We start from the raw sequence: 16,172 nt of genomic DNA, 5'->3' as shown, positions 1-16,172 counted from the left end.
GAAAGTGTGAATCAAGGATTTTATATCCTGCCAAGCTCTCCTTCAGATACCAAGGCAATACTGAAAGTTTTAACTATACAAAAATTTAGAGAATCCTGCATTTATCAGTCCTTCTTAAAGAATGCTAGAGCAGGGGTCAGCAAACTATGGCCTGTCCTCTATTTTTCTAAGTGAAGTTTTATTGGAAAATAGCCATAGTTGCTTATTTACATGTTGCCTGTGGCTGCTTTTCTGCTACACTGTGGCAGGGTTGAATATTTGTGATAAGGACCATATGGTCCACAAAACTGAAGTATTTACTTTCTGTTTTTTTACAGGAAAAGTGTGTTGACCTCTACACTAGAGGATTCCCAACTAATGACAGAGAAAACGTCAGCATAGGACTAACATTGATCATGGCCTTTAAATATATATAGATATTCATGTAAGACTAGAATAGAGATGGGCATGATGATAGAAGACTAACACACATGTTATGTACTGTGACAAAATTGAAATAATATAACTTAAAAAATGAAGGGAGAAGGGATAGAGAAAGATGAAAATGGAAAAAAATCATTTTTTGAATTGATAATAAGTGGATGATAAAGAATACCCCTAGCCAAAAGAGAAATGTAATATGGTGAATAGTTAAATAAAAGAAATTTTTTAAATATTTTTTTTTATTTGATAGAGCAAAAGAGAGGGAGGGAGCATGAGCACAATGAGGGGCAGAGGGAGAAGCAGACTCCCTGCTGAGCAGAGAGCCCAATGTGGGGCTTGATCCTGGGACTTCAAGATCATAACCTGAGCTGAAGGCAGATGCTTAACTGACAGCCATCCACACGCCCCTAAATAAAGGACATTTAAAAATATAAGTACAAAGGTAATCACTAGAATTAAAATAAGAAACTTTCCTAAATATCAATATGTGCCTCTTGTAGGGAAAGAAACAGGAATTTTATTTTTAATTCATAATTATAAAATATCATGATAAACATGTGACTAAACATATCAGTCCTAACGATAAATGTGAATGGGCTTAATTTACTTATTAAAAAGATTTACAATTTGGCTTACATTGTAAAACCCAAGTATATATTCTATATCCGATACTAGCTAAAACAGTGATTCAAATATTCTAAAAAGAAAGGATGGACAAAGGTAGAATTATGTTTGTATTGTGTAAATGGAAACAAAAAGGAATGGTAGTGATTCTGATACTAGACAACATAGAATTCAAGCCACAGTGCATTAAACATGACAAACGACACTTTTAAATGCTTAAAAGCCACAGTTTGCCAACAAAAACAAAAAAGACAAAAAAGAGGAAAGCCTTTATACCTAGGTATTAATAAATTCTCTTATTAAACAACTCCTGGGTGAAAGGAACATATAAATTAAAATTACAGAGTTTTTAAAAATTGATGACAGTGTGGTCTTCTGTGATCAACTTCTTTCAGTGAGCATAGTTTTCATGGTTTATCTATGTCATAGCAAAAATCAATGCTTCAGTCTTCTTTATTGCTGAATAATATTCCATTATATAGATATATCACATTTTATTTATCCATTCATCAGTTAGTGGATATTTGGTTGACTCTCTTTTTTTTACTATCGTAATTATGCTGCTGTGAACAATTGGGTGGCTTTTTAGAAAAAGATAAAATTAGATCCATATGTTACACCATACATAGCAATAAACTCCAAATTGATTAGGGGTATAAATGTAACAAATGAAAAATAATAGTGGAAAAACTGGTGAAATTTGAATAAGATCTGTAGTTTACCTAATAGTGTTGTACAAATATTAATTTCATGGTTTTGATAATCATCTTGTGATTATGTAAGATGCTGATATTAGGAGTAGCTAGGTAAATTGCATATGGGGATGCTCTGTACTTTTTTGCAATTTTATCTAAATTTAAAAATATTTCAAAATAAAAGTTTTAAAATATAAGATAGCAAATCAAAAAATAAAACAAAAATATTCCATACAAGATAGGGGACTAGACCATGGCTTATCGTTAGAGCCTTAAGAAAGGAAACATACTGATGCCAACTAGAGTAGAGAGGTGTTAGGGGATGGCCAAATTCCATTTGAGAGTTGGGACCAAGAGGTAGCTGGATACAAATTAAGACATCAGACTGAGTGTAGCTTACTTTATTACTATAATATGTAAGATAACATCTAAGACTTGAGGTAGAGTCTTTCATGTACACACCATAATTAGTTGTCTTCCAGTTTGGCCACCATTTATTTCAGAGCCTTGTAGCTTGTAATGGTATGAACTCACATTCTGAGAAGTGGAAAGAATGGATGGAAAAATGCTAAAGAAGTAAGTGTTGGTTATCTTCATCTTTTTAAAGACTCCAGTGCCTTCACATCAATGTTCAAAGAATAGCTGGTGGTGTTGAGGAGTTGGAATCTTAAGAAAATTGAAAATCTTCTGGTTTTTAGTTCTAGAAAGCCCATATCTGTGTCTTTAATTATAAAAAAAGCTTAGCAAAAATGATATTTTCTCAAAAAGCAGTTAAGTCACCCTTTTTTCCCCAAAAGTCTTAGTTCTGTGATAAGATAGGCAGTTCTATTAGGTCAGAGTTTATCTCTGTCAGATGTGATCGGGGCCCAAGGTCATACAGGACAAACATGGCTATTGAAAAGCCACTCATTCCTATGAAGTAAGAAAATCCTTAAGAAAGAGTTTATTGGTTTGTAGGGCTAAATGGACATCTTATGTTTACCCAAAGAAAGATTTGTTATTTCTATGGGTTCTGATTATGCCTTTCTTTATCCTCTGGTTTTTAACAAAATCAAGCAGGAATCATAGTAGGCATGGTTTTATTATTTGGTTGCAATTTTGTTTTTTTTGGAATTATGTTTGAAATAATGCAGAACAGTTGATTAAATGAGATGTTTATAATTTTTATATATAAAGTTTGGACTAGGTTTAGTTATGCAAGGCTTTGTTACAATAGTGTCTCCATAAGAAAATCAAATTCATATTACATCACCTAACTTAGAGCTTTTTGTCGTCCCCCCCCCCGCCGCCAAGAACATAATTTACCATATGTACAAAGACTGCTGCTATTTAGATTCCCCTGGTTATCTTTATCCAGCATTTTATCAAAGGAGAAATTGCCTTATGCATAATCTGAAATAATTGAAATAATTGGAAGTATAATGAGAGCCAACATTTAGAAGCTCCCTTGTGTTTCTTTCTACTCTGCAAAATAAAATTATCACTGAATACATTCATATTTTAAGATTTAAGCAGACTTGGTAAATGAATCTTGTTTTCTAAATGTGCAGAGGGGCTAATATAAGGTGGTTGGTCTTCCTAAAACAGGTGTTAAAAGGTCTTCTAAAGCTTCCCAGTACATTTGCAAAATTACCATGATGAAGTGGCAATTTGCAATATAGAGCTGATTACAGATATCAGGATATAGTTGAACTGTATTTTTAAAAATTCATATTTCCTGTTCCTTTGCTTTTTATGATATATGTAACATTATTAATAATGTTCTCAGATGTCCCTGAGAGATTGTAGTATTGTTTTATTTTTAGTGATTGATAGGAATTGGCTTTAAAAAGAAAGTCATTCATATGTGTGGTTCCCGGGATCTATTAAGCATCTGAACAAATTTTTGCATTCTTACTCACTTTTTATATGGATTTCATTCCATTTCTGTGTTTTAGTTTAGAAGTCACAGTAAAGTGAACTGAAGAATCTGAAAAAGGGCTTGGATAAAGCACACTGGGATTTCCCCTCTTTAGGAAGTCTTTTTAAAGTGTCATTAGATATTTCTTTTATATCCCCTGTTGGGTTGTATCAGGGGAGAGGTTTATGTCAGTGTGAGATTTCGGACTCTGGAGCCAGAAATATGTGGATTTGAATACCAGTTCTACCATATGCTTATAAGTTGTGTGATCTTGGGAAAGTTTCCCTACCTGTAAATGAGAATTTAGTCTCTACTGTGTACAAACAAAGGACCAACCAGTGAGATAATAGTTATTTAGTATTTTTGTAATTTTGTGGTGCATCTGCTGTTATTCTTCATGTTTTAGAGGCTTCATTTATCATCATTCCTCATATTTTCAGATTTCTTTGAAACCATAGAACTCACCCTGGCTAGTTTGAGCAGAAGCAGAATTTATTAAAGGGTATCCAGTAGTTACATGTGCAGCCAGGAACAGAGCCCAGTATGCCAACCAGGTTGTTTTAGGGAAAATGTCACTACATCACTTATCCAGGGGACCTCCTACCCTCAGAAAGTCTGATACTTCCCTCTATGGTCACCATAGGATGGATTCTCCATTATTTCTTCCTCAAGTTACTTCTCAAACTTAGTGCTGAGCAGGGCATTTGGTTGGTGGAATCTGGTCCCATAATGCTGCCCTGACTTCATGGAAGGCAGGAGAAACAAGTTTTCTGGCTCTGTCCTAGGAAAGTAGGACCAATAAAGAAAGAAATTCTTCAAACATTTCAAGGGTGTCCAGAATGTGCTGGGCAGGCAGAAAATATGACAGCACTCCAGGGACATTTTTGTTACAGTAGATTGATTCATAAAGACTAAAATATATCTAAATTACAAGAAAGGTGACTTTGATTTATTATTCCTTCTTCAAATAATGTATTTTATTTTTAAAGTAGACTTTGTTTTCAGACATAACTGTGTTACTTGCCCTTATCATTCAGATATTTGTCTATAATTATACATATAGGACATCTTGACTTTGTGGGCCATAATCACAAAAGCTAAGCAAGTTAAACCCGAGGGGATAAAAAATCTTCCTTACCCCCAAACCTCTGCTGGCTTTTAACATGAGTGCCATCACTAGCCAATCTGTTTTTATGCATGGAAGTATTTAAACTATTTCTCTCCTCCATGATGTGGGAACCTGCCAGTTTTTTCTTTCTGATATGTTTTTTTTTTTTCCTTTAGATGTCCTTCTCTTCTTTACCTACTAACCTGAAAATTATGTGGCTAAATTGTCACTCTGTGAAGAAAACAAGAATGCCAGCATTAGGGGGGAGGAGTGGGTAATGGGATTCAACGAGAGGAAACAGGAGTCTTTTCTTATTTTAAGTATTTCTAATTGTAGAAGAAATATATAATGGTTGTTGGAAATTTAAAAACTAAAAAGTCTAAAAGGAAAATAAATTTCCCTGAGTCATATCCTACAGAGTTAGCATGTTGGTCTATTTCCTTCCAGTGTTTTCTCTGCAGGAATGCTGCGGGAAGGAGGGCAGTTAAAGAGATGAAGAAAAACCAGAAGCAGGTTATATATAATGTTAAATCCTACTTTCTTCATTTATGTCATAAATAGTTTCCCATATCCTTTAGTAATAGCTAATATTTATTGAGTATTTACTGTGGTGGGGTAGTCACCATTCCTAGCATATTATACATAGTAACTTATCTAATTTTCTCAAGAGTCCCTATTACAAGTACTATTATCATCTACATTTGTTACATGAGGAAACTGAGTCACAGAAATATTTTCAAAGTTGTCTGTGGTCATGAAGTAGGTAAGTGATAGTGACCGTAGGCTCATGTTCTCCCTAGTATTTATCTGTGGGAGCTTTTTTTTTTTCCTGTGGGAGCTCTTTGAGGTCTAGATTAAAAGTATGTTCTTCCAGAAAGGATCGTTTATGAGGTCCCATAAATAGTATGGATTCTATCCCCAAATATTCCCAAGAGTGAACTTGTGATTAGGAATTCTCAGAGGAAAAAAAAAAAAGGAATTCTCAGAGGTGCCTTTCCCTTCACCCTCCTTGCCAGACTGACCAAGGCTGAGGCAGGTAAATAGCTTCATCTACTGTCAGCCTCTGGAGGGCAGATTGTTTTTCTAATTCATTTACCACGAGGAGGGAAGGAGGAGCAGGTATCTTAAGGGCTTCTGATCCAGCCTTTTATTTTACAGGGTCCCAGGCTTGTCCTCTGACCCCCAGCATAAAGCTCATGCTCTAGTCTTGACCTTCAAGGATGAGCGGATTCCTCTGGAAAACTCTTTCTTCAGCCCTGGCTTAGCAAGAGGTTTCAGAATTCTTTCTTACCTTATAGGATTCAGTTATTCTCCTGACAACTCAACTATGTATTAGAGATTTTAAAAATATTTATTCAACATTTTTAGTCTTTTATACCAAGGGCTGCTTCTGACATTAAGTCTACCACATTGAAAGAAATGGTTATTTGATCTTTTTTTTCTTTTCTAAAAGAGAATATAAGGTTTAAATTTTAGGTGGTAACTTCAGAAGTTAAACTTACAGGTCAACTCAGTTTTCTAGATCATAATCATGAGCAGAGAAATATATTAAAAAGAAGCAGTAACCACCATTTTGAGTCTCTTAATAGTGTAAAGGGCTCTATGCTAAGTGCTTTGCAGGGATGATCTCATTTAATCCATCACCACTATTCTATAAGACAGATACTATCATTTCCATGGTAAAGATGAGGACACTGAAGATTCAGGTGATTTGCCCAAGATCTCACAACTAGTAGGTAATTTATAATATTGACCTTGGATCATCAAGAAAATGTTAAATTATACTTGATGAAATCTTTTTAGGCTTGGTGCATTGCTATTTTGAAAGACAGCAAAATGTGTAATAAATCTTAAATTTCCATTTAAATTGTCTTGTTGCAGATCAGTGTGCTGTTATCATATTAAAAAGATAAGCATATCAAAGAAATATTGAAGGCATTTCACCTTGCCTTCTTTACTCCTTTGCCTCCTCTAAGAAAAATTACTCTTAAAATACCTCCCAAGGATTTTTCTGGCTATCAAATCCCAAAACACATTTGTCAGCTTGGATGAGAAGAGAAGCTTTGGCCAAGGACTTTAGAGATTAATTGCTAGACGTGGATACATTTGTTCCGTAATTTATCCTCAAACACTTCTCTCTCAACTTCAGCCAACCGTGTGGTATTTGGTTATAGTGTTAATATATACTTCCCTGTATGGAAGTGTTTCCTAGAAATTTATATATTTTTTTCCAGTTGAACATTAATGCTATGAATCAGACTTGGAAAGTGTGACTTTCTTAGTACAGCAATTTCATGTGGTGGTATTTGAAGTACTGTTTTCTCAAGTAGGGAGTGTTTTCAGTGAACCTTTTTCGTGTGTGACACTGTTTTCTGTTTGCCAGTTTGGGGATAAATACTGAGACAGCAATGTCTGTTTTTCTCAAGCAAGTTTTCCTTTCCCTAAAGTAACCGGTCTCTGTCAGTCCAGGAAAATCAGAATAAAAGATTTCTGGGAAGACACTCTGACCAAAATAAAAAGGTGGCAGTTTCCTGGTATTTCAACTCCCTGTGTGCCAGGCTAGTTCCAGAGACCCATGCTGCTGCATCCAGGGTCTCCCCTGGCATCGTCATAATCATCTGCCCTCTCATATTTGATACTTCTAAGGCCAGACACTAAAAACAGAGACACTGCTCTGGAATTTATTAACCATGTCTCCCCTGATTTGCATCTCAGAAAGCCTACTTTGTTCTTGTGGAGTGGCCTCCTTCCCTGGCCTCTGGAAGCTGTAGCCTCCAGGAGGGGTAAGGGAGGCAGGCATTCAAACTCACTGGGGTCTTTCTGCCTTTCCTGTGCATGAGGGAAAGGAAAGGAGAGTGAAAACTCTTGCAATCATTTGCAAAGGAGTCCATAGCATCAAAGACAGTACACTAGTTTATGTCTCATTAAGTTATCCTGTTACACCAAACCTTATGTTTCCACAGCACTGTAATTATCTAAGCTAAACTAGGAACCTTTTCTGGAAAAGGCTTTGGTCTTCTTTTCAACTTTTTCATCAAGCACACTCAGGTATTTTTCTTAGTACCTAATAAGGTACTAAGCATTTTCTCATTTGTAAAATGACTTTAAGAGCCTCGAACCTTCACCATAAATCATGCATATGAGTAGCCTAGAAAGCTCAGATTTGTGAAAGGTTCCTGTCACAGTAAGATTCAGGACATAAAGTTCTTTTGCTTGCTCTTTCTTTTTACTTCCCTAGGAGAAGGGCCAGTGATTATGGATGGCGCTTTCAGGAATTCAGAGACGCCACAAAGGCAAATACAAAACTGCTGCCAAAACAAAGAAGTTAACTTCCTTTCTTCCTGCCTTTGCTGCTCCTGTTGGCACTGGGCTTGCCTTCCTTGCTTTCTCCTTTCTTCCCAGTTGAGTTTCTGTTCTCTCTCAGGAGAGAGTGAGAATTCATTTCCTATGAGAACTGGAAAAAAGTGCCCCACGTGAGATGTCATTTTCAATATCCTTTAGAAAAGGAGGCTCATGCAGGATTTTTGAGGCAGAAGCTTAGCCTTTCCTTTGTTCTCTAAGTGGCCCCATGTACCCCTTCTCTGCAGTCATCCTTAATCATCAGATTCAATCCGTCGAAACCATCTTTTAATAACTAGTGTCTGACTTCTGATGGGATGCTGCAAGTGCCAGAATCTGTGTAGATAAAATGGAAGGTTCCTTCTAAAATGTCATAATCTAAAACTAATAAAGTTGGCATTATTGGATCTGACTGAACACGCCCAGGCATTATATGAATTAGCTGCTGCATCCAGAAGTGAATGTACCTTCAGCTGACTTTCTTCAAGCAGCAGATAGGACTTTATAAGTGTACTTTCCTTATACTGTACAGTCCATTGTATTTGTTCCTACTTAAAAGTTGTACTTAAAATGTGTGTTGATGTTATTTGTTTACAGTCATTTTCTTAAAACAGTACCATTAAATATAACAGATTTATATCTGCCTTCCCCCACCAACACTGAATCTATCCCAATGCTTAAATATCTTGAACTCATCTCAGTGTTCCATTCATCAAGCTGAATAAAATATCCAAACAATTTATCAGTTATGAATGTATTCTGAATGTATGGCCTTTGATATGAACCTTCAGAAACTAAATATAATGTGTCCTCTATCTCATTATCTTGAATATACTGTAGTAATAGTCCTTAAGATATATTAATATGAAACGTAGAAAATTATTACATACTTAGATATCAGTAAAATTTCTACAGAAAGTTCTACATACTTTATGAGCTTTGCTATATTTCATAATTGAACAAGGCATCATCATAGGTATGTTAACACATTTGAAGAATCTTGGAAATAACAAGGATGAGGAGTTGAGATTGGAGCATGGGCTTAGAACTCAGCTTTGATGTGAAATCTCAGCCCCTATGTGCTGGCTGTGGAACCTAATCAAGTATGTCTTTGAGCCTATGTTTGTTTTTACCTTATGGGTATCGTAATGATAAATCAGTGAATATATTGAGGAGTACTTGGAATGTAACAAATACTAAATAAGTGGCTGTTACTTTTATTTCCTCTCATTTCTGACTTTGAACATATTATTACTATAAGAGACGTGGCTCCAATGTTGCAGCCCAGTGCTGTATTATCTGTGTTCCTCTAGTGCAACAAGCTACGTTATATTTTATATACCTCCTATTGGGTACTTAGCCTTTACGGGTGCCAAAGAAGGCAATATGATTAACAGCTGTGTTTTCGTCACTCCCTGCTCTGGCTGGCCCCCACTTAGAATGACGGACAGCTGCTTAAATGTATGTCCAGGGTTTCCAGTGAGATCATAAATTTCTCAAAAATGGGAACATTATCTTATACTTAAAAAAAAAAGATTTATTTATTTATTTATTTATTTGAGAGAGAGAGGAAGAGAGTAGAGGGCAAGAGGCAGGAGAGAGAGAGAGAGAATCCTAAGCAGGTTCCACATCCAGAGCGGAGCCCCATGTGGGGCTCCATCTCACAGTCATGACTTGAGCCAAAATCAAGAGTTGGATGCTTAACCAACTGTGCCACCCAGGTGCCACTATCTTATACTTTATAATATAATTCACAATAACCAGAAGATTATTGGGTTTGGTCCAGCTATTCAATGAGATAGTATCTTTGAAAATCCTAAATCCATGTATACCATGTTGATAAGTTGTGGAGCGCAGGAGAGGTAGAGTTGAACCAGCTGATCCCTCACTATTCCTCCAACCCTGGGCTCTCCTGTCCTTCATAAACACGTTAAGTGAAGGGCAAAATGCAAAACAAGAGAAACATCAAACCTCATATAAAATATCTTGTGGGGTGGCCATTTTTCAATATGGTACTTATTTTTGAAGTCATATATTTATGTGCAAATTGTGTCTAAACTCACACAGACCCAGGCCATGATCCCAATGTTTATAACTCAATCTGTAAGAGTGATTGCTTGCCAAAATACTCCTGCTAGCTGCTGCTAATGTTATAACAGGTTTTTTTGTGATTTCCTGTAATCTGCTTTTGCCATATTATACCTTAAGGTTAATGCAACACAAACAATATTATTTAGGCTTGTGTCTTAGGGGCATGAAGTTCTAATTTTGGGTGAAAATGACCAAATATATTGCTTTCTAAGCTTTATTGCTTTTTGCTAGTTCTCATTTTTCCCCATCCCAAGTTTCAAACATTCTATAAAACTTAAAACTACTGGTTTCTAAATATATACCTTCAACTCTTTATTATCTGAGAAAAATGGAGGGAAGAGCTTTTCTCAGGTTATAAAGAAAAAGGTGGACAATCCACTTGGGGTTTCTGATACAGCTATTGCAGCACCCTGGCTTTTGGGATGAAGATCATCCTGAGAGAAGCTAGGGAAAAGGAAAAAAAAAAAGTGATTTCTGTTATCCTCATGAAATAAGATAGGATGGACTCAGATTCTTTTTTTCCAACCACTTTCAATTTCTGGTCCTTATTTTCTTGCCACTAGCAGGCATTCATTGAAGATATGGGGAAGACAAGAGATACCTTGGTTGTTAAACACAGAACAACAGATATAGTCAGGAGAAGGAACTCTTGACAGAATGCTGAAGGTTATTTTTTTTTAATGGGCAGAGGGAGGGCCACACATTTATTGAAATTTTATAAAATATGGTCCAATAGTGGTTTTCATTCCCCCTACTGCCAGCAGTAGCATCCTTCCTGCAGCAAATTGAGCAGAACGCTAATGTGGAAAGCAGATACAAAATAAAGCCTCCCTTCTGGAAAGCAAGGTGGGACCACAGAGTTCTCTTTGCCAGCTAGCCTCCTCTTACCCTACATCCTCCATGCCTGCACTAGAAGCATCCCAGCCTGCAGCAGCTTAGAAACCTCTGGCCTTATTACTCTTGTCTCTACCCAATCCACTGCACTTAACTTTGTTTTGTTTGCTGATGCTTCTGAGACTATGTTAAAGCTTTGGACCTTATTGCTAGAAAAATGTACGCCCACAGAGCACCAGAGTAGCTCAGTTGGTTAGGCATCCAACTCTGATTTCGGCTCAGTCATGATCTCAAAGTCATGAGAAGGGAGCCTTTTTTCCAGCTCCATGCTCAGTGAGGAGTTTGCTTAGGATTCTCTATCTTCTCCCTCTGCCTCTCCCTCTGCATGTGCTCTCTCGCATGCACTCTCTCTAAAAATAAGGAAATAAAATCTTTAACAAAAAGAACAAAAAACAGAGTCTCTCTCTGCCCCTCCCCCACCCCTAAAAATGCATATCCACTTAAAATTTTGCGTGTAATTTCAAAGCATTGATGGGCTGCTCACTACCACCACTAGGCACATAAAGTAAATCACCCAGGTCCAAACCCCTTTTAAAAGTCTGATTCTTTTTCACACTAGACAAAAACACATTGGCAAACAGACAAAGACAACCACCTAAATACACTGTACCCTAGTCATTTTAAATTTCTTTTGGAATGAAAATGTGAGAAACCTAGATTCTAGTTCTGGTTCTGTAGCAATTAGCTGGGTCGCCTTCACAAGACATCTAAGACTTCTATGGACCTCAAATTCTCTATTTCTAAAAAAATGGGATTTGACTGAATTATTTTTTACATCTCTTCCAGCTCTAATGTCGTGTAGTTTTGTGAACCAAATTGAAGTGAACACATGAAATCAATAGTCCTCTCTACAACCAAGCATCAGTTTCTGTTGCTAGGCTTGAATCATTAAGTCGCTCTTTTTGGGGGCCCAAAAAATCCTTATTATTCTTTTCCTCACATTTCCCTCACCTGCAACCCTAAGCAAAAAGAAATTGATTCATCGCCTTCCCTTTGTTGACTCATGTAAAGTAGCTGACTACTTTCCTGTGTTGAGCTTTCTCTAAACAAGTTTGGGCTAAAAGGAGAAAAAGATAATGATGGCAGGTAAGCGTCAGTGAATAGGGTGCTCATGTGGATGTGCATTTATGGAGATAATAAATGGGGTGCTTGGTGAGAGAAATAGCACAACTCAAGAGGAGCAGAGCTAATGCATGCGATACACTAATTTTTGCCTCCTTGAAATCAACGTTATCATTCCTCTTCTGAAAAGAAAAGAATAACTTGGTTTGGGGCAGTCATTTCTCCTATCCGTAAACTCCAGTCATGATAATGGTACCACTAATTGAGCATCAACTTTGAGATGGGCATAGTAGTAGATTTGTGGATTTTATTTCATTTAACCATCATACCCACCCTTGGGGACTAGTACAGCTAGCTCTATTTTTCACAGAAGGAAACGGAGGCTCAGGGGGGCCTAAGAAAAGCCATACCAGCAGCAAACCACAGAGCTGGAATGCAAGCCCAGAGCCTTTCCCCCCACTGTGGTCCAAGCCCACTAGGCTGCCAGTTAATAGCTAGTGAAACAGTCACAGGTTTTACAGAGTGCTGTGAAACTATGTCTGCCTTCCTGCATCTGCCTGCAGGTAAGTTTATTATTACTGCTGCTCCTCATTTTCTGCAGGTAAATAGAATTTATGAGATAATCTTTGAAGTGAGTGGCATGTCTAGAATAGAGATGAACCATTGACATGTTTCTCAGGATAAAAAAGATTTTTAATTTTTATTTTAATTTATTACTCTGCCTGGCACATTGGAAGAACCCAATGAATGTCTTGAATAAATGAGTAAATAGATGTGTGCGTGAATAAAAAGCAGGTCAATTTTCAATGCTTAAGTGAACTGACCTTGCAATAGTGAATACAGAAAGCAAAATTATAGCATTCCACCCTGCTATGGCTTTATCATCGACACTGTAGGAACAAAATATCATATAACATTGCACCTAACTCTTCAAAGCTCTTGATAGGTTTTTTTATATTCCATTTCCTAAATCCTTTTGTGCAGTTAGAAGCAAAGTATCACACCACTTTTGTTGGAAAAAGGACTAATTTTACATTTTAATGATTGCACCTGCTCTGTGACAAAGCCTTGATGTTTTTTTAAAAAACCATTTTCCAATCTAATAGCTCGAGGAAGAAGATTGTCCCTAGGGGAACTGTGACACAACTTCAGAATTTCCTCATTGTACACTTGTCCTTCAGTGCTAAAATGGGGGGAAAAATAAGGATGAATGTGGAAGAGAAAGCAGGGAATAACTAAGCTCGAAGGTCATCAATGATACTAAGAGGAGTAAAAATGATAAAGTGAACACAGAAAATCATATTCTGTAAAAAATGAAATAGGATTAGTCTGAGCAAGAAGAAAGTAAGGAAAGCAAGGGGAAAAAAAGACAGAGGAAAGCTTTTCAGTACATTTGAGGGGAAAAGAGAGAGGAAGGACTGCGCCAAATGAGTAACTCAGAATTGGAGCCAAAGAATGGGTTCTAGCCCTTCCCACAACTTCAGAATAAATTTCTTTAAAAATGTAGGTCAATAAGAGCACGTAGTTAGGAGAGAAGCCTGGTTTCCTGGAGATAATTTATCTGTTCCCCAAGAAGAAAGTCCAGTGTCAGTGAGTCTGTGAACCCAAGTGCCTGATTGTAAGGAGCCCCAGCGGTGACTGGGAAAAGCTGCTGGTGTGGGAATCATGCTGTGTCTGTCTGACTGATGACAGGGCAAAGCCTTAGGCAGTGTGGATTTCTGCCTCTCTGATAAGTTTCCTGAGATGATAGAATCATCCACGTGAATGTCCTGGTCCCTCTTCCCACTACTGTGCGACCCCTTTTTATGCCCTCTTCATTGGCACTGGGAAAGGCACTTATTATTTAGAAGGCACCAGCACTAGTGCAACGCACAAAACTCAGACTGTTTTTGCAAGTTCTGTTGAGTTGAGCTTAAACAGACATATGGATGGGAATAAAATGCTGCCCCACGTGTGCCATATGCTGAGTTTAAAAGCTGGAAGTGCTATAACCTTTAGCCTCTATGACTATATTTTGCCTAGCTCAGACTCCTGATAGATGTGCTAATTTATGATGATAGGTTTTATTTTGTCATTGGAAATAAAACAACAACAAAACCAGTGGCTGCCTCAAATCCTTGAGCTCTTGTCAGTCAAGAAGCTGCATTCTGGTAATGGAGCTTTTTTGCTGTGTCTGCAAATACTGCATTTCAAGGCCTCATTCTGGTCTATTACCATGTAGGGAGATGTGTAGAGAGTACAGAGTGATTCAGTGACCAAGTCTTACATTCTTACATTGAGTTGAAAAATTAAAAGATTGTGTCACAAAACTATTCATGTCCACTCTGGATTTGGGGTTTTTTTTTGGGGGGGGGGGGAGGGGTTGGCCTAATGTTCTTGCTGTGACCTACTTCTGCAGATAAGAAAAATGATTTTGCCATCCTTCTATGACGTTATGGCAATAGTGAACTGTTCCCAAGTGTCTTGGTGTAGGTGGCCTTGTGAGGATAAGCATTAATTATTTTCAGACTGCTGATGCATCACCTCTGTGGTGTCTATATTTGTCTTCTAAGAATGCATCATCACTCTCTAATTATAGGTGATCTTGTGGGATTAAATCTTTTGAGTTAAACAGACTAGAATGACACAATATATGCATGGCAAGCAAACACTTGAAAAACTGGTGAGCCATGGTCATTGTTAAGGACCAGACTGTACCCCAGTGTTCAGAATAACACTTGGAATAGTCTTCACATTGTCAGTGTCACCACCTGCCTAATTCCAATATTTTAAATCACTCAATGATTGATGCCATCTTTAAGTTTGTGTTTTCAATATGAAGACTGTTATCCCCTGATTCTAATTCTTGAAATCTTATGGTGATACCCCAACAAATAAGTTTTATAAGAAACAAAATGACCCCAGAATCCTCAGGACCCCACTGTGATAGTTATCTCTTCCGAGAGCTGGGAAGAGCAGTGAGGGTCTCTGCCCCTTGCTCTCAACTTTGATGCCTGTGAAGCAGTGCTGGGCAAAGCTCCAAGTAAAGTCATTTTCTGGCGAGGGTGCTTTGCTGGGTAACATAGGAAAAGTGTTGGAATACTGGGGTTAGAAATATCAGAATTCCCAAACTCTTTTTAGCTAGCTCCATCCTATGAAACATTATTTTCTTTGATAACTGTATAGAAATGTACTAAAAAATTTTAAAAAAAGAAAGAAATATACTAAACTTGGATTCTAGTTATGTAATGCATTAATTCAATCACTTATTCCTTCCAGCCAACAAATATTTGTTGTCAGCCTCCTGTATGCAAGACCTCATGGAGGGATATATAGAGATTTAGATAAGATATCACCATTCCACATGGAAGTTTGGTGTTGCAGTTGGGGATATAAGAATGTTTTTTATCTGGGGAAACCAAAACACCGAGTGTTAGCAAAAAGAGGCATGTGTCTGTGTGCATGAGCAAGGGCTGCTGCACATACTAGGGTGCTATGTCACATGCAAGGTTTGGGAGTTGAAAATCACTAGTGCTTTGTCTATTGAATCCCATTCTAAGAAGTAGCTCTCTGGAATCAGCAGTTCAAGTGTTTAATCAATGATGAACATAAAGCTGGAGTATTTGAATATGTCAAGATAGTGACCAAAGTATAAGGATGCCTTAATTGTCTACTGCCTACCACTTCTAAAACTCAGTGCCATTTTAAACAGTAAAGTTAGGAGGCGGGGGAAGGACTGCATCCAATCTCATTCTCCTACTGTGTAGCAGATGTGCCCATAGGAACAACAGCACAGTGTGAGGCTGTCAGGTTTCCAAAAGAATTTAGCTAATGGGCTTCATTGCTCATAGACCTCGAAGCCTGGAGAATCAATGTGAAGGTTAGAGACAAGTATAGAAATCAGGCTTCTGAGAGGGAGTGAGTGACGAAGTTTTTGTGGACAATTTTTTTTAACTTGGGAGTTCTAGTTTGTCCCACCCAAAGGATGAAGCAGCAACTCCTACATAAAGGGAAAGAAAGCAGATGTGAATGCCTATAAGTCAGTTAATTTAAACTT

At 37.4% G+C, this 16,172-nt stretch overlaps 1 protein-coding gene across 11 annotated transcripts in view; it reads left to right on the top strand.

Annotated features, from left to right (window-relative positions):
* The window catches only part of UBE3D (ubiquitin protein ligase E3D), a 209,398-nt gene that overhangs the window by 107,967 nt on the left and 85,259 nt on the right, over positions 1-16,172 (top strand). Inside the window, exons 10-11 of one of the 11 annotated variants that reach the window (XM_038554622.1) lie at positions 2,225-2,318; positions 4,927-5,054. The exons of 7 other annotated variants lie outside the window; for them this stretch is intronic. In XM_038554622.1, the coding sequence (XP_038410550.1) occupies positions 2,225-2,314 (90 nt within the window). In that variant the 3' untranslated portion in view covers positions 2,315-2,318; positions 4,927-5,054. Of the gene's footprint in view, positions 1-2,224; positions 2,319-4,926; positions 5,055-16,172 lie in introns of those variants that run through there. 3 more of the 11 variants (XM_038554623.1, XM_038554628.1, XM_038554621.1) reach the window with 3 other exon arrangements.

This window comes from Canis lupus, chromosome 12 (assembly GCF_011100685.1).
Source record: "Canis lupus familiaris isolate Mischka breed German Shepherd chromosome 12, alternate assembly UU_Cfam_GSD_1.0, whole genome shotgun sequence".
Taxonomy (NCBI): domain Eukaryota; kingdom Metazoa; phylum Chordata; class Mammalia; order Carnivora; family Canidae; genus Canis; species Canis lupus.
This window is presented reverse-complemented; position numbering and strand designations above follow the sequence as displayed.